At 35.9% G+C, this 26775-nt stretch overlaps 2 protein-coding genes across 2 annotated transcripts; one reads left to right on the top strand and one right to left on the bottom strand.

Annotated features, from left to right (window-relative positions):
• Positions 1-817: 817 nt before the first annotated feature.
• Positions 818-21460, top strand: LOC125652266 (MFS-type transporter SLC18B1-like). The gene is made up of 15 exons (XM_056167042.1): positions 818-1260; positions 2308-2687; positions 2995-3090; positions 4829-4902; positions 6443-6590; positions 6946-7014; positions 7343-7433; positions 11506-11642; positions 13312-13410; positions 13544-13638; positions 14850-14945; positions 15708-15782; positions 16996-17089; positions 17266-17357; positions 21115-21460. The coding sequence occupies exons 2-15, from the start codon at positions 2358-2360 to the stop codon at positions 21185-21187; spliced, it is 1569 nt and encodes a 522-aa protein (XP_056023017.1). The 5' UTR covers positions 818-1260; positions 2308-2357; the 3' UTR covers positions 21188-21460.
• LOC125652272 (BTB/POZ domain-containing protein KCTD7-like) lies at positions 21111-26194 on the bottom strand. The gene is made up of 2 exons (XM_048881325.2): positions 25966-26194; positions 21111-23611 (listed from the first exon to the last, which is right to left on the bottom strand). Exons 1-2 carry the CDS (start codon positions 26029-26031, stop codon positions 22874-22876), a joined length of 804 nt encoding a protein of 267 aa, XP_048737282.2. The 5' UTR covers positions 26032-26194; the 3' UTR covers positions 21111-22873.
• Between the last annotated feature and the right edge of the window lie 581 nt (positions 26195-26775).

Here is a 26775-nt window from a genome sequence, read left to right as displayed (position 1 = left end):
TCACATTTATGAAAGTCAAACAGAGACTCAAGGATTGATAGTATACTGTTATAATGTCCATCTCAATAATTTTTCACTCATATGGAGACGTCACCTGACCTTGCCGGCCAAGGGCTGCAAAATTTAAGCCTATGCTCGGCGCTTACAGCCTTTAAGCATGGAGGGAATCATCTTTATTGTGCAATCTCACACCGGCTGTGAAACGGGGCCTCAGTTTTTCGAAGAAACACACACACACACACACACACACACCCATTTAGTCACCTCTTACAACAAGCAGATTAAGGGGTACAAGGAAGACTCCAGGATGATTTGCAGGAATTATGCCCCACAGCTACAGCTACTCGGTAGTCCCTATTAAGGCAAACAGGAACACCCAATATATAGCAAAATTTTACTTTATTTGATTTTGGCAAATTTATTACACATATATTTTGTGGATCATAGACCCTGTTAATAAGAAATAATCTGTACAATTAGTTTAAAGTTAAACTACATATTCTATTAGAATATACATATTGGGAATCAACAGATCAAATTATTTCTATCCTGACAGATTGTGTGTGCTAATTTAGTATTCCTGACATGGGTGGATCCAGGATTTTGTGGGAGTGGATTGTCGGGGCAAGGCTGAGTTTTTTTGTCTCCAAATGCTCTTGTTTTTTGCAGCATTTCACAAATAACATGAAGCGTATCAAAATGCATGACTGGATTGAAGGTAAATACCTGAGAAGGCTATGTTGCCTGGCTTCCCACCTCGAATTGCTGGTGCAATCACAGGTAACTAATTACTCTTTCTATTGTAAATGTCATTGCTTCAGGTGAAACAGGCCATTAAAGGTAATAACTTTCAAAATTATACGTTTTTTATTGCTTGTAACTTTATAGATATATGTGAACTTTATTAAATAAGCCAAGTACAGCCAACATCAAACATCTGGAGCAATGACGATTTGTATGTGGTATGTACAAGTCTATATATGATTTGTATCAATATCTTTTATAGGATGCAATTTTTCTTGCAATGACTTAAATCCCAAATACTTGATTGATTAGGAAATCCCAAATACTTGATTGATTAGAAATTCTAGTGGATGGTGTGCTTTTGCGTGATATTTTAAGGAACCTTTATTGAAAGGATTGAACTACTTTGGGGGGAGTTTAGAATAGGAGGGGATTGTCTGCAGATGAAGTATTGGATACAAGATGCCAGCGATTAGTCCCTGCTTTGCAGTTTCCAGGAAATTGATATCTACTGTGGTAAGAATTTAATTATTTTGTCACTTATATATTAGACTACTTAATTATACCCTCCACAAATGAAGTAAAGTGGCGGTATCCTGGAATCACCTTGTCAATCCGTCCATCCGTCCATAGACATAATTTGTATAGAGAATATCTTTAACAATGAAAAAGATTTCATATTAAAATTTGTGTACCGGTATTTCTTTTCTTATATCATAAATGATAAAGTTGTGCACCTGTTATTTTGATAGAAATTCATTAATATTCAAGGAAGTTATGGCCGGATATCTTTTTCCATTTTGAGGTCACAAGGGGGTATTAATGTTGCCATTGTCCAGAGTATATCTTAAAAATTATGCATTATCCAATGAGTACACATTATACCTATTTCCCAACATCCACTCCAGGAATATATTTAAATATATAATGTATACATATACAATATGCTCTTATCTTATGCCCCATGTTTTGAATCAGATTGCCTATCCCAGGTAAATCAGGTTGTGTAAAAGATACATTTGCATTCTGTTACATTTTATTCATTACTCAGCATCAAAGTTACCACACACTTAAATGTTAATAAAAATTGTTACCTACGTTTTGAATTACCTATCCAATATTGAAGGCTTTGGGGAAGGCTACATTGAATTCGTTAGGTTTATACACTGTATGATATACATATTAATGCAATTCCTAAACATAAGATTTATCTGCTTGAGAGCATCCATTAAATGTGGGTCATAAACAAACTGAAGCTAATTCATATCCTGAAGTGCCATGAAGTGTTAAAAGACATATATAATACTGTCCTACCTTAGCTGGAGCCGATAAACAAGAGGGGATGGCTCCGTGGTAACAGATTTCATTGACAGAGTGATTCATGACAAAAAAGTAGAATATTATATGGGGAGTAAAGCATTATATTCTTTTATTTATTTATTTTTTTCTCTTCAAAATCAAATAGGGATGAATTTATATGCCATGCAAAGAATATCATAAAATGTTCTGCAGTTTGCAAGAGAATTAACCAACTAGTTCAAATACTTTCCAACACAATTCCAGGACAATGAATGAATGACAGCTGTTTCATTCTGAGTTAGTATTACTGTGTGATGGATGTAGCACCAGTGAGCAATGGCCGGAAGTCAAGAGGGGGGGTTCTACAGCACGGGAGGACCTATCAACCAGTGGACACCACCGAGCACCAGGAACCTGCCGTCTCCACAGGCCACGCCTCCAGTCCGGATAATAATGGAGACTGTAACAAACAGACTCTCAGCTCGGAGTGTTCCAACATCCTGGGTGAGGAGGGGAGGTCTAGTAAGACATTCTCTCTGTGTAAGATATCGCGCGATAAGAAGATTCTTCTGCTGATGATGGCGGTGTGTAACTTTTGTGCAGCGGCCAACTTTTCTTTACTTGGACCTTTTTTTCCAGAAGAGGTAACATCAAATCTGTATTCATTAACAAATTTTCAATAGTTTTTTTTCAAACTTGATCAATTAATGGTTTCAGTAATTATCAAGGGAGGTAACTGTAAATTCAAGAATGATTCAATGAACTCTCATGCATTATCCAAATCATCTGAACAAAAATGTGTGAGGAGTTTTAAATTTTAACTACAAAAATGAAACATAAAGGGGGAGTTTTATAAAAGCAAATCAATTGTAACTTAGAAATATTGGGTTTGTATAAGTCTCATATATTCTCCTGAACATCTGAGTGATATGTTTTGATCTTTTCTGACAGGCAAGTAAGAAGGGGACCAGCCAAACAGTTATAGGACTAATATTTGGGATTTTTGAATTGGTATCCTTCCTGGCCTCACCAATCATTGGAAGTTATGTAAGTGTTAGTTTAGAAACAGACAGCTAGGTTCTTTAAAATTTGAATTACATGTATAGGTTTAACCAAATTTTAAGGTATTTAAGCTTGTGTAAAGATAAGTCAGTATAATCAGGATTTATATTGAATATAATTACTTCCTTTCTAATAGCTGTATCTTAGATAGGAAATTTAGCAATGGGATTGAAAAGTCTCAAATTTACTTCATTTAGTTAAAAAAAAAATGCAGTTTTATAGTAGAAAGTAAATGGGGAAAAAATGAAAACCTGTGCTGGACTCGAATGCACAATCTATACTGATCATCAGTCGATACAGGAACAGGACAATTTATCATTCCTCCTTAAAACCTAGTTACAATTCACTGAGCTGATTCTCTGTTACGTCATCTCTGTCAGTAGAGATGTTGAAAATTCTGTAAATGACTTGTCACAACAAATTCACTAATTGCGCTGGTAGTAAAATCTTAAGCAGCTGGTAGTTACTTCACTCAGACGTATTCACCCCTAGTGTAGCAATTATAGATGAACAGAAATTATAGATGAACAGAAATTATAGATGCCAGCTAGATTTTTATCTGATTTTTTATATTGACATTCAACCATAAGCATACACTAACACAATAATACAGTAAGTGATTTAATCACATTTGATTTCCATGCATGCAATCAACATTGAGTTGAAGTGCATGCATTTATCCATCAATAATTAGGATTGTCAGTACTAAATTAACCAATTTTGGAACTGCTTGTGAATCAGACCTGACACACATTCATTACTCTCTGCAGAATACTGTATAGTACTGAGAAGATTTGATGACATTCTTATCTACATTTATAGAAATTAATTGTTTCTGTTAAGAATCAATTATCATTCCCCCATTTGTTCTCCATTTCTAAGTTCTATGAAGGAAGAAAAAGTAGTACATGTTGGAGTTACTCCCCTTGACTTTACAACGGACACCAAAATGTTTTTTGCCAAATTAGATTTTTCTATGTCTATATTTTGAATTTATTGGGTTCACTTAAACTAGACAACCATTTTGATACTATATATATGTACAGCATGTGTATTTTTGAATCTGTAATGTATGATGCAAGAGGGAAGGAGTGTTTAAATAAATGTTTATTTGGTATATACATATATACCTACAAATATATGTACATGCCAAGGATAACCCATAAAAGCTTGAAAGTTTATTACCAATGGGGTGCTTTGATGCACAGAAGTTGGTGCTAGGGAGGTCATTCATTATGTGGGAGGAAACCGGATTACCCGGAGGAAATCCACATGTCCGAGCGAGCGACCACCATACCGTCTCACATACAGCCACTGCCGATCACGGGAATCGAACTCAGATCGCAGCTGTGAGAAGCAAAGAGTGCTACCTCTGTGCTACCCGGAAACCCATATGTCATAATAAGTGAACGTGATTTTGTTATATAAGCCTATTATGCCCAGACCAATGCTCTACAATGAAAATGTCTTGAAGCATCTTAGTGAGAATACAAGTCAATGATTTTGTTAAATCATTGAGCTTTTACATTTTCAGGAAGCAAATTAGATGAGATCATTACACGCTGGCAATTTGGATTTTATTGTTAACAAAATTATTATGTTACCTACACTGTACAATCAGTGCAAATGTACTACATGTAAATATCTTCACAAGCCAAGTGTCCGATTCACTTACTCTCATCTCCCGTAGGTATATGCATTTACTTAAAACTTTTATTTTCAGATGACAAAAATAGGGACAAAGTTTCTGTTTGTTGCTGGTGTGTCTGTGAGTGGAAGTTGTACCATATTGTTTGGGTAAGTTCTCTCTCTCTTTCTCCCTCTCTCTCTCTCTCTCTCTCTCTCACTCTCTCTCTCCCTCTCTTTCTCTCTCTCTCTCTCTCTGTTTGAACAGGAGCTCACTAACTGACTGTGTGTGTGTTTGGACAGTAGCTCATTAACTGACTGTGTGTGTGTTTGGACAGTAGCTCACTAACTGACTGTGTGTGTGTTTGGACAGTAGCTCACTAACTGACTGTGTGTGTGTTTGGACAGTAGCTCACTAACTGACTGTGTGTGTGTGTGTGTTTGGACAGTAGGTCACTAGCTGACTGTGTGTGTGAGTGTTTGGACAGTAGCTCACTAACTGACTGTGTGTGTGTTTGGACGGTAGCTCACTAACTGACTGTGTGTGTGTTTGGGCAGTAGCTCACTAACTGACTGTGTGTGCGTGTGTTTGGACAGTAGCTCATTAACTGACTGTGTGTGTGTTTGGACAGTAGCTCATTAACTGACTGTGTGTGTGCTTGGACAGTAGCACATTAACTGACTATGTGTGTGTGTTTGGACAGTAGCTCACTAGCTGACTGTATGTGTGTGTGATTGGACAGTAGCTCACTAACTGACTGTGTGTGTATGTGTTTGGACAGTAGCTCACTAGTTGACTGTGTGTGTGTGTGTTTGGACAGTAACTCACTAGCTGACTGTGTGTGTGTGTTTGGACAGTAGCTCATTAACTGACTGTGTGTGTGTTTGGACAGTAGCTCATTAACTGACTGTGTATGTGTGTGTGTTTGGACAGTAGCTCACTAGCAGACTGTATGTGTGTGTTTAGACAGTAGCTCATAAGCTGACTGTGTATGTGTGTTTGGACAGTAGCTCACTAGCTGACTGTATGTGTGTGTTTGGACAGTAGCTCACTAGCTGACTGTGGGTGTGTGTGTTTGGACAGTAGCTCACTAGCTGACTGTGTGTGTGTATTTGGACAGTAGGTCACTAGCTGACTGTGTGTGTGTGTGTGTGTTTGGACAGTAGCTCACTAGCTGACTGTGTATGTGTGTGTTTGGACAGTAGCTCACTAGCTGACTGTATGTGTGTGTTTGGATAGTAGCTCACTAGCTGACTGTGTGTGTGTGTTTGGACAGTAGCTCACTAGCTGACTGTATGTGTGTGTTTGGACAGTAGTTCACTAACTGACTGTGTGTGTGTTTGGACAGTAGCTCACTAACTGACTGTGTGTGTGTTTGGACAGTAGCTCACTAACTGACTGTGTGTGTGTGTGTGTTTGGACTGTAGCTCACTAACTGACTGTGTGTGTGTGTGTTTGGACAGTAGCTCATTAACTGACTGTGTGTGTGTTTGGACGGTAGCTCACTAACTGACTGTGTGTGTGTTTGGGCAGTAGCTCACTAACTGACTGTGTGTGTGTGTGTTTGGACAGTAGCTCATTAACTGACTGTGTGTGTGTTTGGACAGTCGCTCACTAGCTGACTGTGTGTGTGTGTTTGGACAGTAGTTCACTAACTGATTGTGTGTGTGTTTTTGGACAGTAGCTCACTAGCTCACTCTGATGTTTCAGTGTCCTGTACTACAGTCCAGGAGGATTCCCGTTCATCGTCCTCTGTTTTTTGTGCCGTACGATGGAAGCTCTGGGATCTGCAGCCTTTGTGACATCCAGTTATGCCATCCTCGCGAATGCATTCCCAAATTATATTGCCACAGTAGTGGTATGTATCACTAGACACATCGTCAAATCATCACCTTCATGTTACCATGAGAACACTCCAAAATGTCTTACTCAATACCTTTGTTTGTCACCATCAGAATTCAAAACATCTACTCCACCTACGTGTCATAATTAGTGCATAATATGTAAATACCTGTATTCTAAATCTGAAGGTTAAGTTTTTCCTTTCAGGAATACTTGGAGCTGTTTACAGGTGTGAATCTGAAGGTTAAGTTTTTCCTTTCAGGGATACTTGGAGCTGTTTACAGGCGTGAATCTGAAGGTTAAGTTTTTCTTTCAGGGATACTTGGAGCTGTTTACAGGCGTGAATCTGAAGGTTAAGTTTTTTTTTTCAGGGATACTTGGAGCTGTTTACAGGGGTTGGAATGATGGTGGGACCAGCTCTTGGTGGGGCTTTCTACTCAGTAAGGATACCTAACAGTCTAGCAAAGTTTGATTACAGTATGCATCTGGGAAATCTCAATCCTGTTTTAGTTTTGCTAAGATACATCAAAAATAATTTTGTCCCATTTTGATTTTGCACTGAGCCATATTTTTTGGCTATTTTGAAATAGTGAGAGCATTAAAATTTATCTAGTTTTAAATTTTCCCACTTAGGATGAGATTGAATTGGGTGAAAATAAAACGGGGACAAAAATTTTCCAGGATACAGTATTTCACATGTACAATGCACAGATTTTAGGATGATATTCCACTGCATGTATTGGAGATCTGTTTGGTTTCTTCTTTCAGTTGTTGGGGTATGGTCTTCCATTTTACATATTGGGCAGTGTCATGATAGTGTCAGGAATCCTCAGTTACTTCATCATGCCAAAACTGAACAGTAGGTTAAAAGTTAATGTTTTTGCCTTTGATATCTTTTCGAATTGTAACGATGGCCATTTCCTCTTGAACAATGTGATGTAGTCGAGAACAATTTGTGCATGAATCTTGATAAATATGGTACATGTACATCTAATTTAATTGCTGGTAATTCTGACAAATATGAAAGTAAAATGTACATGAATAGTATGCCGGCATGAAGCATGTACATTTGTATTTTCAAAAATGAAATTTATTTCTTCGTTATACATAAAAAAGAACTTTAAGGATCCTGATATATGAACTGAAAATATTTTTTGGGCTGAAATATCTTGTCTGAATAGACAGGATACAGAATGGGAACCAAACGATATTATTATACTTTCATGTAAAATACTCGAATCTGATTGGTCGAGAAGCATTTGTAAAAACATATTGTTACCCTCCGAGAACAGAAAGCACATGCTCCAGGGTGATAGTATCTAGCAACAGGTAACAGTACTTGACAACGAAAGATTATATAAAAATTATCACATGCGTCAAATTTATGCGCGTACGGTTTGCCGTAGATTGTTAGACAACGTCGTTTGAGCGTTCGTAATCAAAGCGAATACCTGCATCAATATAGGAAATATTGCATGACAGTGATTGATCAAATGTCAACCAAAGTAATTAAAATCAGACCTCTTAGATCTGTGCCGTATACTCTGCGTAAGAAGATCTGACATACCCCAACTAGGAGTCATGTTCATGTGAACTTTATGTTAGCCAATCAGCACATCGCCATTGAAATCGTCGGTGTTCACAATTCAAGGAAAATGGCTGTGATTGTTTGATTTGAAAGAAAACACATCGCAGCTAGATGTAACTTCACAATGCTCTGTTTACGTCAACTGGCATTATATTCCTCGCGTTAATTAAGTAAACCATCTTGAAGACTATTGAAATCATACCCATCCCTATTCATCATGTTCATACATAAATCGCATTTCACAATTTATTTAATTTTGATGTATTTTATATCGTACGTTTTGTTGTTTGTATGAACGGAATAGATTAGGTATTATTGCGAAAGTTTAAAATTCCTTATGTGAGAATAAACAATTTCATAGTGTGGAATAAACTTTGTGGGAGAGAGATTAGTGCAACTTGTTTATGAATTGCCAGGAACCACCTAAATAACCATCATTGTCTGTATGGTGCAATCTGACTGGCTGATAGTTCTTATGAATATTCCAAGCGAAAGGTCATGCAGACATGATCCCCAATGGGGTTATGTCAGATCCTATTGTAGCGATTGTGAGCGTATCTTAGGATCTGATTTTAATTAGATTGAATGTCAACAGACGTAAGTCTTTCTGCTTTGTTGTTTATATAACATTCAGTATAATAAAACAAATATTGCATGTAGTTGAGGGTAACATTGAAAATTTTCACCCCGAGAAAACCATTGTCCACCGAGGCAGCCTTGGTTGACAGTAGCTTTCTCAGGGTGAAAATTTTCAATGTGGAGTAGCCTCGGTTGACAATGGTTTTCTCGGGGTGAAAATTTTCAATGTTACCCTTAACTACATGCAATATTTATATATCGTTTTCGAGGGGGAAAATATTTCAAAACTTTTTTTTTTTAAAAGTACATGTATACATGTAGAGTAAGATAAATTGGTTCTCTTCAGATTGTGAACTGATTACAAGTTCATCAAACTCATTCCTTGTGACTATTAGTATGATTATAATTCTGAAATTTCTGTAATATGGCATGCAAGGATTTTAGTGTGTCAGACCTTTACAAGGTTCAACATCAGTTTTGTTAGTGGGATTCTTCCATTATCAGATAGAGCTTGTGTAGCCGTGTGAAAATTTTGTAAATAACTTTTAAGTTTTATGATTAAAAAGAATTGAATTTGCAATTGATAAGATTGTATAATAAAGTTCTACTAGAAACTTATGCCAAAACAATGGCAAGCAGCTTTTGCCTTCACTGCATTTATCCAAAATCTAATAAGTGGATCATCTCGTTGAATTCTCCGAAGTTCTCTCAACTCTAGCTGAGCCAATGGTTGTCCTGGAAACTCTGTCACTAAGTTCGTCAGATGTTGGTGCGCAAATCCGAATTCTGGAATTCCATTGGTTGATCAAAGTATTGGATCCGCCCTCCGAATTCACAAGTCCTTGGCGATTTTGAATCCGCTTTGACGTTACTTGGATCCCCCTCTACAGGTACGCTCCTTCCTTGCGGAACGAAATCCAGCGAACCGGTCCAATCTGATGAGTAGATTTCACTCGTCAATAGGCTAAGAATAAATTGAATTCTGTGGAGACCAATTTTTTTGTCCTGTGGAAATAACTCACTGTGGGTGTTCACACGAAGCGGGGCTATTCAAACCAAATTGGGGGCTCCAAATGTAACTCACGATGCGTTGATAGAAATACAACAACAGCGTAAATCCTTGTTAAAAGTTCGTGTTTATATTTAAATAGGATAAATTGAAATGCCCAAAGTTATGGACTTTAGGCTTGATATTTATCCTATTTGAATGAAATATAAACACGAACTTTTAACAAGGATTTACGCTGTTGTTGTATTTCTATCAACGCATCGTGAGTTACATTTTTGCATTCAGTGTCAGATTGGTATAAGCAAGTAGACATTGACAGTGACTTGGCTAAGGTATTCTGGTTGATATAGTTTGTCTGTCGTCTACCGGAAGTGCGTATTTTCAACCGGAAGTGTCCAGTTGATAAAACCAAAGGTATTAATTACTAGTTTTACAAAACAACTACCATAATATTTCATTGTCAAACTTCAATATTATCATTGGTGTGTAGTTTGCATGAGATATAGCTAGACATTATCATACTTGGTGTATGTACCATGTGTTTACACTTGCGCGTTTCGGTTGATAGTTGTTAAGTCAGTGCACTAAATCGTGTTCATTTCTTATTACGGTTTATTTACGCTGTCGTTTTCGAGAACTCGGTTGGTTTAAATTACAGCTGAGGATGGGCATGAGAAAACTATTCATAGGAATCTTATTATTCCTATTGGGACGACATTTAGGCCTAAACCAGCAGAGAGAAAAGGCCTTGGAGAAAGAAATCCGCGGATAGAGGAGAAACAGGACGAACAGAGAAAGGAATCAGATAGTGAAGATGAAGAACAATTTGTCACCATACAAATTGAAAGAGGACACACTGATAAACAGAAGGATACGACTATGGCACCACAGCCATTGGAAATCCATGAAGCGCATGATCATGCAGAAGTTCAAGCTGAGGAGGAGCTAGTAGAAGATGACTCGGTAGAGGAGGTTAGACGTTCGTCAAGAACAAGGAAGAAACCAAAGTGGCATGACGCTTATGTTATGTCTCAAACACAGGAGGTTGAGAACAGACAAGAGAGGGCACAGTTGTTAGTAAATTTGTTTTGCTCCAATATTTTAAAATCTACATCTCCTTCATTGATTGAAAACATTGTACATAGTATCATTAAATGATGGGACATCATTTCATGGAGAGGGGGAGAATGTAGCCGTGTGAAAATTTTGTAAATAACTTTTAAGTTTTATGATTAAAAAGAATTGAATTTGCAATTGATAAGATTGTATAATAAAGTTCTACTAGAAACTTATGCCAAAACAATTATTTTATTTAATTTCCAATTTGATGTAATTAGTATTTTCCCGCCAAAAGTTTGGTGAGCATTTGGCACCTCTTATAGTCATGTGACTTTAGACCAGGGTTGGATTTTTTCATATTGTCCAGTGGGTTTGAGGTGTACAGACGTTTGAGTTTTAGTTATAGTTGGAGTTATTTCGCCATCGTGTTGCACCAAAGAAGCTTTGAAATATAGTTTACAGCTTTACATTTGATAAATATCAAGCCTAAAGTCCATAACTTTGGGCATTTCAATTTATCCTATTTGAATGAAATATAAACACGAACTTTTAACAAGGATTTACGCTGTTGTTGTATTTCTATCAACGCATCGTGAGTTACACTTGAAATGTGCCATCTAAAGGAAACAATGAGTCTGTTAAATGATGTTTGTAAAATTAAGTATTCACACATGGATGTATTAATGAATATTAAAGGTGCTCACAAGACACTGTCCATTTCTGTCCTCCATTTACTGAAGAGTTCCATGGTGTGGTTCATCGCTGCTTGTATTGTCAGTGGATCCTATACCATTAGCTACATGGAGGCCACACTGGCAAATCACCTACACAAAGTAAGGCATCAAGTAAACTTGTATAAGAATAAAGCACCACCCACTCAAAGTATGTCATCACTGTACACAACACAAAGTATGACATCACTGTACACAGCACAAAGTATGACATCACTACACAACACAAAGTATAACATCACTGTACACCACACAAAGTATGACATCACTGTACACAACACAAAGTATGATATCACTGTACACAACACAAAGTATGACATCACTGTACACCACACAAAGTATGATATCACTGTACACAACACAAAGTATGTCATCACTGTACACAACACAAAGTATGACATCACTGTACACAACACAAAGTATGACATCACTGTACACAACACAAAGTATGTCATCACTGTACACAACACAAAGTATGACATCACTGTACACAACACAAAGTATGACATCACTGTACACCACACAAAGTATGATATCACTGTACACAACACAAAGTATGTCATCACTGTACACAACACAAAGTATGACATCACTGTACACAACACAAAGTATGACATCACTGTACACAACACAAAGTATGACATCACTGTACACAACACAAAGTATGACATCACTGTACACAACACAAAGTATGACATCACTACACCACACAAAGTATGACATCACTGTACACCACACAAAGTATGACATCACTGTACACCACACAAAGTATGACATCACTGTACACAACACAAAGTATGACATCACTGTACACAACACAAAGTATAACATCACTGAACACAACACAAAGTATGACATCACTACACAACACAAAGTATGGCATCATATTGTACACAACACAAAGTAATTTACCATTGTACTCCACACAATATGTGAAACCTCTATACCTGCAGGACATTAGCTTTTTAGTCAAACATCCAGTGTAATGTTTTTCTGCTACTATTGTCTTGTCTCTAGTATACTGATAACTGGATTTTATTATGTTGTACGGTGTGACCGTTGAGACGAGCGAAGCCCATTAACATCTTTCAACACAACTTGTAAACATTTTATCCGCCTCTTGATTTAACAAGGGAAATACAATGTGGTGGATGTAAACAGTTACATTGTGACGTCATATTAGCTGCAATGTTTTTTCTTCTTCTCTCAAACGAAGCAAAAACAAAACATTTGAAGCTATGAGAAAACTTGTCTAGAATTCAAAAATGTTTATGGTACTTTCTAAACTATCCCCTAATCATTTTAATTGCCGGATTGTCAATGAAGTATACCGCAGTGACGGCGACATTTTTCCAGAAGCATTATGGGTAATACTCATATTTTTTCAGCTGATGAAGAGCAAATCACGTGACTCATATGTGTATAATCATTGGAGCGAGCTCAATGTGACACGAGCTTCGCTCGCTATTATGGTTTTATTTGTACTTTTAGCTGGGTATGAGTTCAGTGATGGCTTTATTTGTACTTTTAGCTGGGTATGAGTACAATGTCGGTTTTATTTGTACTTTTAGCTGGGTATGAGTACACTAATGGCTTTATTTTTACTTTTAGCTGGGTATGAGTACAATGTCGGTTTTATTTGTACTTTTAGCTGGGTATGAGTACAGTGTCGGTTTTATTTGTACTTTTAGCTGGGTATGAGTACAGTGTTGGTTTTATTTGTACTTTTAGCTGGGTATGAGTACAGTGTCGGGTTTTTTTGTACTTTTAGCTGGGTATGAGTACAGTGTCGGTGAGTCTGATGTTCCTTATTCCACCTGCGCTTTACGCCATTACCTCCCCTATCTGGGGATGGATATCAGATTCCAAGGTAAATATCACCATTTCTTAAACAAATGTATGTGTCTAGAACAATTTATATGAATTGAAATTCTAAAGATACTTTGAATTATAAACATGATCACACCTGCTGCTATTGAATCAGCGTTTCTCTTTTCTAACAGAACTATGTGATGTCCCTAGTCACGGCAGGTGCTCTGCTGGCCTCCATCTTCTTCATCACTTTAGGACCTTCACCATTTCTTCCTTTCCTCCCATTGTAAGACTTAGTATCTAGATTCTTAATCATTCCTTTATCCTACGGTAATCCAAATACATGCATGTAAGTGATGAAAGCAGATGTAGGAGAGTAATATACCAAGCTACACATCATTCTGAATCATCTGTATATGACAGAGTTAATTTTTATACTCCTGTCAAGTACTGGATGTATTGTGGTATGGAGTCGTCCGTCTGTCTGTCCGGACCTTGTAGGCAAAACGAATTGTAAGCTCCAGGATCTTACAACTTGGTACATTTGATCACCATGATGAGAGAAAAATGGCTATTGTTTTTCAAGGTCAGGTCAAAGGTCAGCAATGTAGTATCAGTTAATAGGAAAACCTTGTAGGCAGAATACAGACAAACCATTGGGGAGAAAACCGTCAAACTTGGTACACATATACCTTATGTTATTATTATTAAAATTTATAAAGCGCACAATTTTGCAAACAAAAATACAATATCCCTCTTAAAGAAATGCATAATCAGTTCACATTTCAACTTGATTGGTGCACCATGACCTACTTTAGGGGTAAAAGTGGGTCAAATAGTTGTCTGGACCTTTTCTCATCATAAATACAAATATTGCACTGAAGGTCTAAGAGGTGTATGTTGTACTGTTTGCAGTACTCTTGTTATGCTTTAATATTCAACAGTCTTTGTTGTCCCCTCGCTATTCATTGTGAGAGGGGATATAGCTACAGGACTGTTCCCTGCGGGTGACTATGTGAGTGTGTGTAACACTGAAATTATAGACACCCTACAGGCCACATTTTCTGCTCGATTGATTTGATACTTTACATGTAGCTCTATTATCAAGAACCCTATTGGGTTTGGAGTCCAAAGTTCAAGGTCACCATGGGACTTCATAGAAAAAGATTGTAGACACTTTACAGGCCACAATTGATTTTGATACTTCACATAATTATAGCTTTGTTATGAAGAGAGGAAGAACCCTATTGATTTTGGAATTAAAAGGTTAAAGGTCACTAGAGGAGTTTATAGAAGCTTTGTAGACTTTCACTGTGAGGGGTATGCCCTGCCTTGAGGAGTTTTTATAATGGTTTGTACTGGTACAGAAAGACTACACTTGTAGTTTACTGCAGTTACATATGTAAATGTGTTTAATTTTCTTTTTGAACATAATGCTAATATTATGCATAGTCATTGTGATGCTATTGAGAAGCTTGTGTTTTCCTACATTAACAGCACCTTATGGCTGGTGTCGCTGTCACTGGTTGGGATCGGGATCTTCCTCAGCTGTCTCTTGATTCCCAGTTTTACAGCAATCCTTGATGGAGCAGAGTAATGTCAAAGGGAAGAGAGAGAGAAGGGGGGGGGTAGAGAGAAAATTGAAGAGAGAGGGGGGAGAGAATTAGAGACAGAGAGAGAGAGAGAATTAGAGAGGGGGTAGAGAGAGAAAAAGGAGAGAGAGGGAGGGAGGGAGAGAATTAGAGACAGAGAGAGAGGGGAAAGAGAGAGAAATATAGGTCTACGGAGTGTGAGGTAGAGAGAGAATTAAAGAGCAAGAGGGGAAGAGGGAGAATTAGAGATGGAGAGAGAGGGGGGAGGTAGAGAATTAAAGACAGAGCAAAGGGGAGAAAGAGAGAAATATAGACAGAGACGGAAGAAGAGAGAGATGCAAATATCAGCTAGATATGTAAGGGTGATTTTGGTGTTTGTACTTGCAATCTTGTATTTTGAATTATATATAATTACTTATTTTTATGCTCTAAGTAAACATTTAATAATCATTGAATTCGATAACGATGATGACTATATTTTTATGAAAGCTATGAACATTACGTTACTAAAAGTTTCCATGTCGTATGAGTCGTTTACACAAATACTGTTACTTTTCCAGTATTAATTAAAATCCCACAAGACTCCTTAGAACTCTCCCTCATTATATATTGATAAACTCCAGCAGGACAGATGATTTTTTAATCCCGAGTTATAAGTGTTCATCACAACTTCCATTTCAATATAATCACTATAACTATTAAAGTTAACTAACAGTGTTTGTTAGTTATATTCATTGTGATACATTGTACATTTGGTCTTCAGGCGGCTAGGAATGGAGGATAACCTGAACACATTCGGTATCGTGTCGGGATTCTTTAACTCCTGTTATTCCTTGGGGTAAGTAATCCCAAACTCCAAAAACGATAATTTCAAGTTCTATAGTTTAGTTTATTTAATGCGATTATACACACTACGGTGTGTGTACTTAGTACAGTAGCATATTTGAAATACGGTGCAGTTGAAGATGATACACTGTTTAGCTTAATCCTGATTTTGCACGTATTCTATGTTCTAGAATGGATGAATACCATAGAGATTCTAATTAGCACAACTATTAATGAAAGAAAGCAAAAGTGAGCAAGCTCACATACCCCACACTCCAACATTGCTTGACAATGCCTCACATAATGAATCATTGGTAATGCTATGCATTACTACAAGAACAGGACAGATGGGCCTGAAATTCTAAGTTCAAAAGGGGCACAATTCCCAGAAAAATTATTGATTCAGAATGTCTTGGGAATATGCACATCTTAACCGTGTGTCCTTATTAACTACAAAGTTTCACGAAATTCTGTTGAGCGGTCTCAGAGGAGTTGCACTGATAAAAACAGGACAGGCAGGCTTGAAATTTTAAGTTCAAAAGGGGCATAACTCCCAGAAAAATTATTGAATCAGAATTTCCTGGGAATATGCACATCTACACAGTGTGTCCTTATTAACTACAAAGTTTCATGAAATTCTGTTGAGAGGAGTTACACTGACACGAAAGGGACTGACGGACAGATCAAAAACATTATACACTCCACAACTTTGTTGCATGGGGTATAACTAGTGTTCTTCCTTTACTGCCAAAATTTGACTCCTGCTAAAGGAAGTCCATATACAGTATTTGTCCAGCTACCAGTTTGAATTACACAAATCTATCTTTTGTTGTCTAAACAATAGACCTAGGACAATACATGACTATAATGTCACTCAAAACATCTGCAGCACTTGTTTTCCCTTTGTTGTACAATACAGACTAGTAATATAGCTTTAATCATTTGATATGAGTTAATATGGAAAGGATTACAAGGTTCTTTCGTAGAGTCTCTTAGCATGTATATGCATTACTATAGAATTTCTAAGATAACATTGCAAACCTTCAACATTTGATGATGTCATAATGATTTAGAAAACTATGAAATATAAGTTTCCTATCATCATATAAAAGATCAACTTTCGTAAGTTTCTTGCATGGAATATCTAAATATTACATGTTCAGGTAAGATAGAAAATGTGAAATTCCATCAAATTTTAGAACCAAATCTGATTCTCTTTCATGCAGAGCCTTTGCTGGTCCAATCTCTGGCAGTGCCTTGGTGGATACGGCAGGCTTTGGCTGGGGGTCGACACTCTGTGCTGGTCTACTCGTTGTATCCGTAAGGGCATTGCTGTTACTAAATGTTTTCTATGCTCTTACAGCCTGAGATTATCTCCTAATAGTTTGATCTGTCCATTCACTGAGGTTAAAGTTTTTAATGCTGACTTTATCAATAAGAAAAACACCACACAGATTCCTCACGCAGCGTTTTTATTTATTTTTACAATGACGCAGGGACTGGTGCTCTTGGTATATGTGGCAATCAACAGAAAACATTTTGATAAGGCCAAAACCTTGTTGCAGAGACAGAGAAAATTTTCTTTCAGGTGAGATTTCACATATTTAGTACAGATCCTTAATAAGTACAAAACACACGCATATATGCATGTAGTTCAACATGTGTGAGTGCAACAAGTTTACATGCAGCGCTGTGATATAAAAGCATCACTTTAATTCTAAATCTTTCAGTTAAATAGAATCTCTGAAGAAGAAAACATACACATGTGAGATGTTTATAGGAAACTTGACTTGTGTTATATATGTAAAGTTTGTATTTGAGTTTGCATTTCCTAACCTAATTTCACTGTAAAGCTACAGTGTTGTTAATAGGAAATTTTTCAAAAGAAAACTTCTGGATTAATAGATAAATTACACACTCCCCCTAAAAAAATCCCCAAAGCAAATCCACACATGCAACAAATTACCATCATTCTACCAAGGTATAAAAAATGACATCAATCACTCTTTTGCAACATGTTTACTCTGAGTTACATTAGATAGGGCTCCAGGACATTTATACTGAACAGCAATACATAAATTAACTTATTTTATAACAGGTTCTGTAGAGGATAAATTTTCAACATTTTTTATAAATACCCATGGGACAAATTTTTCAACAAGAGACCAACAGACCACCATGCTCACCTGTGTCACCTTGTTTATATAGACTCGTATGTTGTGGACTCCATTAAAGAGAATACATTCTTAAAACCACAGCCGTGACCCCAATGGCTTGTAAAATGAAGAAAATTGAATCATCACTACATAATGGCACTTCCATATCTTTTGAAAGGAAGATTTTTTTCTTTAAAAAATGCAAAATTCTCTATATTCCTATGTAAAACATATTAAACCCTAAAGTGGCCCTGCACAGGGACTGGGGGAGGGGGGGGGGGGGTTGAACCAACTTTTTTAATGAAACCTATATATGTTTTTCACATAAGATATTCATTTTCCATTATCTTCCAATGTAAATTTCAAACCCAATTTGTGCCCCCATTTTGGCCCTGGGGGTTTTAGTATAAACAAACGTGAATCTAAATTGAAAAAGGATGCTTTAACAATTTTATCTTTGTGGTGTTTGAAAAGGCAGGTTTTATAGATTTAATCTACGTGTACATATTTAGAACCCTGAACCCATTTTGTGGACCTGTTCTGGTTTCAGGGGCTGTGATTTCTTACAAAGCTGCATCTACACTACATAAGGATAATATAACACATTCTACAATTGACAGAAGAATTCAAATAAACCCCTATGTACACTCCAGTGTATAACTTGAAACTCATATTATACCCTAGGATTTGGACCCTACTTTCAAATCAGTTCCATAGATTTTAAGGAGAGGGCTTAAATAGGCTATGCCTGCTGCCCGATCCCATTCACTTTGTAAATAAAATATAGTTTAAATAAATAGATTTTAACCATGTAGTGTTTGAGAACACAAATTTTAAACATGTTTTTTTTTTTTTTATTATAGTGTACTTATATAAAAATTTTTAACCCTTTTAGTTATCAGGGGTCAAAATTTAAAAGTCCTGAATGTACATTACATGAGGATGTTGGCAGATTTCAAATTTGACACCTTTTGTAATTGTGGTTCTTGAGTAGATATCTTGAACTTTTAGGTGCCAAGAAAAAACTTCCAAGATATCTGAGGGTTTGAAACACTGAAATGTCAGGTGGTATGCTACACCAGAGAAATTTGATATGGATGAAAAGTGGAGGATATGTATAATAATATTTTGAAATTGAAAACTTTCAAATTTACTTTATTTAGTAAAAAAAAATAAATGCAGTTTTAGTTGAAAGCAATCTGAGAACAAGATGTGTTTGTGAAACACAAATGCCCCCGATAATGGCCAATTCCGAAGATGGCCAAGGTCACAAGGGCAAATATCTTGGTACCAGTAGAAAGATCTTGTCAAAAGAAATGCTCATGTACAATATGAAAGCTCTAATATTTACCATTTAGAAGTTACGACCAATGTAAAAAAAAAAAATTAAAGTAGGTCAAATGTCAAGATCAAAAGGTTCAATACCAACGGAATGATCTTGTAACAAGGAATACTCATGTGAAATATCAAAGCTCTATCTCTTACTGTTCAAAAGTTATTAGCAAGGTTAAAGTTTTCAAAAAGTAGGTCAAGGTCACAGGGTCAGAAATGTTGGTACCCAAGGAAAGGTCTTGTCACAAGGAATACTCATGTTTAATATCAAAGCTCTATCACTTACTGTTCAAAAGGTATTGGCAAGGTTAAAGTTTTCAAAAAGTAGGTCAAATTCCAAGGTCAAGGGATCAAAAATGTTGGTACCCATGGAAAGGTCTTGTCACAAGGAATACTCATGTGAAATATCAAAGCTCTATCACTTACTGTTCAAAAGGTATTTGCAAGGTTAAAGTTTTCAAAAAGTAGGCCAAACGTCAAGGTCATGGGGTAAAAAATGTTGGTACCCACGGAAAGGTCTTGTCACATGGAATACTCATGTGAATTATCAAAGCTCTATCACTTATTGTTCAAAAGTTATTAGCAAGGTTAAAGTTTTCAAAAAGTAGGTCAAACTCCAAGGTCAAGGGATCAAAAATGTTGGTACCCACGGAAAGGTCTTGTCACAAGGAATACTCATGTGAAATATCAAAGCTCTATCACTTACTGTTCAAAAGTTATTAGCAAGGTTAAAGTTTCAGACAGAACGCAGTATTAAGTCTTCCCTGGAAGACATGTGTCGCCTGCTAGTTCATTCTATATGTAATATATCACGTATAATGTTGAAAAAGTAAATTATTGAAATGGTTTTTGTCACTAAACAGGAAGTTGATAAGCGACAGATTCGAAAATGTCTTACACAATACAGTTGGCCACAGTGATGCTCTGTGCCAAATATCAGGGAGTTGCCCCATGTGGTTCTTGAGAAAACTGTGACAGAAATTTTTTTGCTGTAAAAAATTCTAAGTCCCGGCAAACAGGAAGTTGATAAGCCACAGATTCGGAAATGTCTTACACAATACAGTTGGCCACAGTGATTCTGTGTGCCAAATATCAGGGAGTTGCCCCATGTGGTTCTTGAGAAAACTGTGACAGAAATATTTTGTGACGACGCCAGACGACGCAAGACGACGGATAGTGATCCCTATATGTTGCCACTGCGTAACGCAGGCGACACAATGACAGAATTACAAAATGACAGACAGGACAAAAACAATATGCCGCCCCCTCCCCCCCCCCCCCATCTTCGATCTCGGGGGCATAAAAATTTAAAGCCCCTGCTAGATGCGAACACGTGATCTACAGTTCAGCTGTAGTTGACATGCTAACCTACTGAACTACTCAGCTATGTGAGAAATTTTTAGATGAATAGACAAATATTGCTGATATTTGTATTTTCATCCATGTTTTAAAAGGAAGTCAGCCATCATTACGATGTAGAGTACCTCCTACATGGGACTTCCAACTCCCTTCAATATATCCATGGTATTCGAGGTATTAATGTTAGAGATTCTATACCAAGTAAAACTGTGTATATATACAGTTAAACTACAGTATCTCTAACATCAATATCTCGAATACCATACCGATATATCAAAGTGAATTGGAAGTCCAAACTACATTTTCTTTATGTATCTACATCTCAAACCCTTGGAAGTTTTTTCTTAGCCCCATCGAGTTCAAGATAATGAAGTTTGACTGTATATTCCTATTATAAGATATGACACAGGTGAGCTAAAAAAAAATTAGGAGTTATTTTGTTTTGATCTTCCTGTTCTCTGCTATAATCAGCAATCGATTCTTTTTTGTATTTATCAGGCGTACCAGGAGTTTGACGGACATAGAAATGACTAGTGGATTTGTCGACAAAGAAGAGGCTGAAACGGATTGATATTCATGTTAGATCCAAGTCATATTTTAATATATATGAACTTAATAGAACAAGGGAAAACATTGCATTGTACATAGCCAAACCTTTCATCAGTGTAAATTCCATTAACTATTTCATTAACTATATACTGACAGTGTGTGTTTCATATTTCTAATACTTAATATTTCAAGGATGTATAGTATTATGTACAGCTCTCCTGTTTTACGAAAAGATGTGCAATCATTGGTGATAACAATCTTATGTGTAAGGAATAAAATATACATACATAATTAATATGTTTCACAGGTTTTTTGTAAGGACAATTTTCTTTCCTTGACAACCAGAGCAGATGTTTTCGCTTGAAGATAATAATGCATTATACTAGTGCAATATAACTATTATTCGTGATGTACGTAAATTGTTGAAATATACTGAAAATATTACTAGTAAACTGAAAACAAGAATAAATATGTCTCCCTCTCAGAAACTAATTATCCTGTGCTCAGTAAAGATATCAACCACAACAACAATTGTTTAATAATGTAGTTGCTTGGTGTAATTAATCCTGCATTAGGACCTAAAGGACATCCGAATTTATTTGCCTTCTTCACAGGAGTCAATATTGAAACCACAGGTTAAAAAAAGGAGTAATCAATGTTTTTAACATCAAATCGTGATAGAAATACAATAGACGTCTATATTAGTAGACAAGCCTTATTTCATCTGAAACTAATACAAAAATGTTAAAAATTGTACATAGATTGAATGGCCATAATGTTGACTGGTGTAAAAACTCGATATTTAATTTTTTAATAACACAGTATAATCAAGGATTATTGAATTGATAGACAGGGTTGTGATAATTATTTGTGCTGGAAATTTTCATTGTTTAGGATACTTAATTAATATTTCCTCGTTGAATTTAAAATCAACACAAGCAGAGGCTGTGCATGTTATTTTTTGTACTGTGTATATTACCCTTAAATGAACTTTATCACATGAAGTGTTTGAAACCTACAGAAAAAAATATCACTACAGCTGGATTTGGGAGTTTTTTGTCTTTTTCTTTTTGTTTGTTTTTGTTCTCTTTTTTCCTTAAGATTTCTCGTAAACATGGTAAATTTTATACATTGTATGTCTAACAGTATGAACCAAAAACATGCACATGGATTATAAAACTCTTCAAACATTCCATTAAGTAAAGAAATATTTTTGATAACAAATAAAAAACGGTATACTGAGTGTCTACATAAAATATAAATACTACATTAAATATCAACAACTGCTGTGCCTCTAGAACTGAAGCATAAAAACAAAATTTTATAAACATGAATATGTATATATATTTTTTCATACTAAAATGCTATTAAACAACTATCTAAATTGCAATAACAAATGTAAATCTTAAAATATTTAAATATATGTAAGTTATCCACATAATATATGTACAAAGCAAAATCAGGTGAAGTAAAACTGAGGTTAGACTGGTTCTCATCTCTCTGGGGTTTTTTTTCGGACTGCTCTCAGTGTCCTAAAATAATTTTCTGACATTAGAAAGAGGTATAAAAGAGAGCAGATACATAAAAAAAATTAACATTGACCCTAGAACACGCCTAAACTGAGGTAGTTGATCTCTATGCATCCTCACTAGCCAAGGGTTTTCAGTCCATTTAAAAACCCTTGGCTAGTGAAGATGATCTCTATGCTTCATTTCCACCAGTGAAAAGATAATTTGAAAATGGATCGGGGGCAATTTTCCACAGTTGCCTCCCCTGGGTAATCCGGTGGACTGTCACATTTATATGAACACTGGCCTATACTCTCGTGTGTTAGGGTGAAGCCCTGCTCTTTAAAGTCAAACACAATGCAGTCCATCACCTCCTTCTCCTTTGTCTTGCTTGTCCACGGACCAAGGACAAAATCCACCTTGAGTCGCTTCTTATTTTTCGATTTGAAAGTGCACCAATGGTTTTTGTCAAATGCTTCGAGCTTTGGTTTTTTGTCTTTGGCGAAAAGTGTGACAAGCAATGATGAAACAGTTTCTGTGTTTTTGGAGGATTCCTGATAAATTTTGTTGATGATGGAATTCATGAGTTTTGTGTAACCAGGAAACTGAGCCCTGAAACTTTCCCTGTGGATTTTAGCGAGAAAGGATGGGTTTTTCTCCAGCTCTTCCACCATACCTTGGAGGCCAAAGTATGTCGCTTCTCTGTAAATTTTGGGGGCAACATCCTGTGGAGGAAGCTCTCCATAACGCAAGTAGTTCAAGATGTAGTGGAAATTCTCCCCATCAGCATCTATGAAGTAACGCCCATGTTGATCTTTTTTAACATCATAATTCCCACTAAACATAGCAGCTAACATTGTATCCTTGCATTTCACCAAGGTCAATAAGGTGGTTGTGTAAAGCTTTCCTCCAACATTAAGCTCAATGACAGGTGGGAACTGAAAGTAAACAAAGGTGCCACAACTTAAAAACTATACATTCAGGCACTAGTGTTCACAACTCAACATGCTGCAAAAAATTTAATTCTAGTGACAAGTTAATCCAAGATTCCTCAGACTCTAACCCCCACTTTTATAATTGTGACATGCGCGGGTATCACATTATAGAGTCGGAGGAATCTCGGATGAGTGACAAGTAAATTTAACAGAGATCCCTGGAACCCAAATGGAATATACAATATATATATCATACTTATATTAAATTCTATATGTATTTTACAGTGCAAAACAAATTACAAAAAAAAAAGCAGTGGTAAATCTAGAGGGGGAATTGCACTCGCATCAGATTGAAAAGAAGGCCATTTTGGAGTCTACTCCTCCATCCCCTAAAAAAACGTACATACTCTCTTCCTCTGCTGATGCATTACAACAAGAGTTAAATATTTTACATTGACATTGCAATGATTGGTGTCTCAATATTAATACATCTAAAACCAAGATAATAGTTTTTAACAAAGCAGGTAAACTCTCCAAATCAAAAATTTTCTTTGATGTTGAGCTTGAATGCGTTACAGAATATAAATATCTAGGAGTATAATTTTGTTCTTCAGGTTCTTTCTCCTTTACTCAAAACCAACTTTATCAAAAAGCCCAAAGAGCTTTCTTTTAACTTGGAAAAGATTTCATTTCACTTCAAATCCACTATGCACATTTTTTACCATACCATTAAACCTATTTTATCATTGCATCTGAAATTTGGGGTTCTATGATCTTCATCTTCAAAAATATTAAGAACTCCAGGCTGTACCATTAATAAAATGTACTCAAACCAATTTTGTGATATAAACATCATTTGGAATTTTGTAAATCAATACTTGGGGTACATAAATCTGCAACAAATTTTGCTGTGTTTTCTGAATTGGGAAGATTTCCTATACACTTTGATGTCAAATTGATGCCAAGTTATTGGTACAGACTTGGAATTCTTGGTCAATATTTTCCACTTTTAAATAATGCATATTGTGAATCCAAGTCTCTGTATGAGCAGAATATCCCATCATGTACCACCAATTTCTTATCAATAACTTTGATGGTATTCATGATTTGACTTGTGTCAATAGTATATAAATTCAAAAGTGCACTGAAAGATTGTTTATTCAAAAATTATATCAAAATAAGGAATGTAAATCACCAAGTTCCTTCACACGGCGACAAAATAATTAAATTGCTATGTCTCTTTTAAATAAAATTTTTGTCAAGAGAAATATTTAAAAATTACTTTAAAAATTTTGAGCAGAGGAGATTAGTTTTACATGCTTTCGCATATATCAGCTCATAGATAAATATTGAAAGAAGCTGATATCAAGGCATTCCTAGACAAGATAGACACTGTACTGGATGTAATACAATATACTTGATGATCATGAAGAACATTTTTTTACTATCATAATATGGAGGAAAGAAATGTTTTATATGAACTGGTGAATATATATTAATATAACTGCTGTAAGAAATTTTGTAACAGGAACAATCATCAAAAGTTGATCTGGCTCATGACAAATGAAAATGCACAAATACTAAAAAAAAATCAGTATAATGATTTTAAAAACAGGAATATAGAATTATAATATATTAAGGGTATAGATCTAACTACTTGACATGTATATTGTATATAAATTTACTCTTTGTCGCTTTCAAATTTATGTATAAATAAACTGTCTCAAATACAAGACTGCCAGTCTGATTGACTTGGCACAGACACCGTCCCTTTGTACCCTCTGTGTTCAGAACAACATTTTATACTGTTGTCTCATTTTATACTTCCCATATAGCATCCTTGTTATACAGTGCATTTTCAATGAAGTATTGTTATAAGCCAATTCCAGACCAATGTCAAAATAGAAATCCTTAACTTGTGTATATGTATACATGTGTAGATTATATCATGTACAGTCATGATGTTTAATTGTAAAAATTGAATATATATGTTCCCTGAGCTGAAGAGATTAAATAAACATACATGTATTAGGTCAACACCCCCCTTTGAAGGCCTTTCCCCTCCCTCCGTTGAAAATTCTCATTTCACTAGCACACAATATTGTATGAGTGCTCATACGAATTCTTGTTTTTCTATGCTTTTGAATCCGTACACCAGGACAGGTCTAGACAGTCCTTTGATTAAAACTTCAATCGTCGCACCCCCAAACTCCACACGGATCAAAAACTCATAGCCGTATCTTGTGTTGGGGCCAAAATATGTACGTGTTAGGTCGTGTGAGCAGTAACAGGATATAAATCATTCATAATAAACCTGTTAGTGTAGTTCTGATTCATTTCATCCCTGAAAAACTGACCTTTTTCTGCAAATTTTCGTCCATTTTCAAGTTCTGCAATGTTTGTAAACAAGTTGACGTGAACATCCGTGACGTAGAATCCGACCTCGCATGAAAGCAATCGGCAAACTTCGGCTGGTCTTTCGGTACTTTCCGGAAAACATTCTATCTGATATGAATGTTTCTCAGATCTTCCTTCTTCAGTGGTGTAAGAAATGCAATTTTAGTAGAAAGTAATTAAAACTCTGTATGAACCTATCGAGTTAGGCAATTAGTAAAAAAAGAAGAAAAAAAAGAAAGAAAGAAAAAGGGAATTTACGTTACCTATATATATGTATTGCTTACAAGTACGTATTTTCTTAAAGTTTCATTACGTTCTATTTTGTCCTTATGACGATTTATCATTCATCCTTAACATTACATCATAGTCTCATTAAATGTTCTCTGAAATTAATGTCTGTCTGAAATTCACAAGGGCTATAGAGAATCGATACATTTTTCAATGATTTTTCGATATCTTTCACATTTTGTTGTCTAGACAAAATATAATCAATAATACGTGACCCCATTTTCAATATCATTAAAGAGACGTTTATCTCAATTCATGGAGAGAGAAAAAACATTAATGCAGTGACGAATTTATAGAACCCCACATTGTGACAAAAAGCAAAAAAACAAAAAACAAAAAAAAAAAAAATACTAGAAGAACAGAAAAGAATTAAAATTTTATGTTATAACCTACATACAAACAAGTAAAGATAGGCGAAACAGTTATTTAGTGTTACTTATTTTATTACGCATGTATAAAGTATAAGTAGAATATATAAACCC

This window comes from Ostrea edulis, chromosome 5, assembly GCF_947568905.1.
Source record: "Ostrea edulis chromosome 5, xbOstEdul1.1, whole genome shotgun sequence".
Taxonomy (NCBI): domain Eukaryota; kingdom Metazoa; phylum Mollusca; class Bivalvia; order Ostreida; family Ostreidae; genus Ostrea; species Ostrea edulis.
This window is presented reverse-complemented; position numbering and strand designations above follow the sequence as displayed.